This window comes from Branchiostoma belcheri, unplaced genomic scaffold (genome assembly GCF_001625305.1).
Source record: "Branchiostoma belcheri isolate BF01 breed outbred unplaced genomic scaffold, Haploidv18h27 scaffold5, whole genome shotgun sequence".
Classification (NCBI taxonomy): Eukaryota; Metazoa; Chordata; class Leptocardii; order Amphioxiformes; family Branchiostomatidae; genus Branchiostoma; species Branchiostoma belcheri.
Genome location: NW_017804131.1, coordinates 5,694,556 through 5,696,052, shown reverse-complemented (window position 1 = coordinate 5,696,052; position 1,497 = coordinate 5,694,556). Strand labels below are relative to the sequence as shown.

At 36.5% G+C, this 1,497-nt stretch overlaps 1 protein-coding gene across 1 annotated transcript in view; it reads right to left on the bottom strand.

Moving 5' to 3' along the window:
* Positions 1-1,137: 1,137 nt before the first annotated feature.
* LOC109480065 overlaps positions 1,138-1,497 on the bottom strand; it is a 4,284-nt gene continuing 3,924 nt past the window's right edge. Inside the window, exon 2 of the mRNA XM_019782214.1 lies at positions 1,138-1,293. Coding sequence (XP_019637773.1) covers positions 1,139-1,293 — 155 coding nt within the window. The 3' untranslated portion in view covers position 1,138. The remainder of the gene's footprint in view (positions 1,294-1,497) is intronic.

Sequence of the window (1,497 nt, the reverse complement as noted above, 5' to 3'; positions counted from 1 at the left end):
TCTTTGCTGAGAGATTTTCTACACCTCTATTCACAAATCTACAAATCAATAGACGAGACATGTCATGGCAATGTCCAAAAAATAAGCATCTAGTGTTAAAATCTCTACAAAAATAGTTCTACTTCTGCAAATTGGTTCCAGAGAATTCTTCAAGAATTGCAGTATTCTATCTGAAGTTCGTGTGTTACATATATCTATGTTTTACAATACTATCATTGCAATAGGTTTGTTTCTGTCTATTCCAAAGCACTGCTAGAGGTATTTTGAGCATTTCTTACATTTTATCATTACATTACTGTACTATATTTTCTGTTTAAAAAATTGTGATAGAATTGGGAAAACATCAGAAATTGCTCTATATATGATATGTACAGATATTGAATGGCATGGATAGTATGAAATAATGTTTTTACAATTATATCCTTCAATTCATGACAAAAAGAGGTGTAGAAAATGTCGTTTTCCTTTTTTTCAATGTTCAATAATAGGCAGATGTGAGACTCTTTTTACACATTCAGCCGACGTTTCGGTGACCGTCTGTCACCTTCCTCAAATGAACATTAAAGACATTCAATGCGATTTCAGTACGAGTATTCTGAATAAGACAATCTTTATGATTTTGACACGTACTGCTTCACATCAGCACATTTCAATCAGGATTTCATACTTTGAGTATTCAAAACTACAGAAACAAGCCCCAAGATGAGTCCTTTATTTTCTTGGTGGTACCCTTAAAATTAGCCCAGGGCCCTTCCAGTAACCATTTTCCTTCAGAATTTTGGGGGATTTTAGCTCCATGAGGGTCAAAATACATTGGGATAGTGTGGTTTTTAACTCAGTATGTAGATAGATGGCTAGAATATTGGCTTTGAAAAATCGGGTTTCTAATTCCTAAAAACTGCATTGGATGCCTTTAAGTTACATGTACATGACGTTCAAAACGTTCAATTGTTGTGCAAGCAGCCATGATTTTTAAGAAGAAAAAATCGAATCTGTTTGTCATGCATGAAATGTACGAAATCCCCCCAGCAGCGCCTTGGAATGGAATCTACCTGAACTATATTTGCGTGGTGGGGAATGATCACCTCTTTACACCGCAGGGGCCTCCTGTCGTCACACCGGAAGCTGCGCGATGACGTCACCGGAAGTCTGCTGAGGTAACTGCGCTAGTAAATCTGACCCAGATTGTGTCGTCTGCATCTCTAACTGTTGAGGATGTCGTCGGCGGGTCGTCGTGATGTCGCCCTGCCTCTTGAGTCGTGTGGATTGTCGTTAAGACAGGAGAAATTGTGGCTGAAACAAACGATAACAAAAACATATCTTTAAGTTTATTGTAGGTATTTTTTTATTTTTTAATTAATTAATAATTTTTAATTATTTCATTTAGCACATAACATATGTGTCCATAATATCACCAGGGTTCATAATATCGCCACCTTGAGAAAAAGTGTGCTTAAAGATATTTTACTGCAACATTCCCTAGGTATGTACATTTGA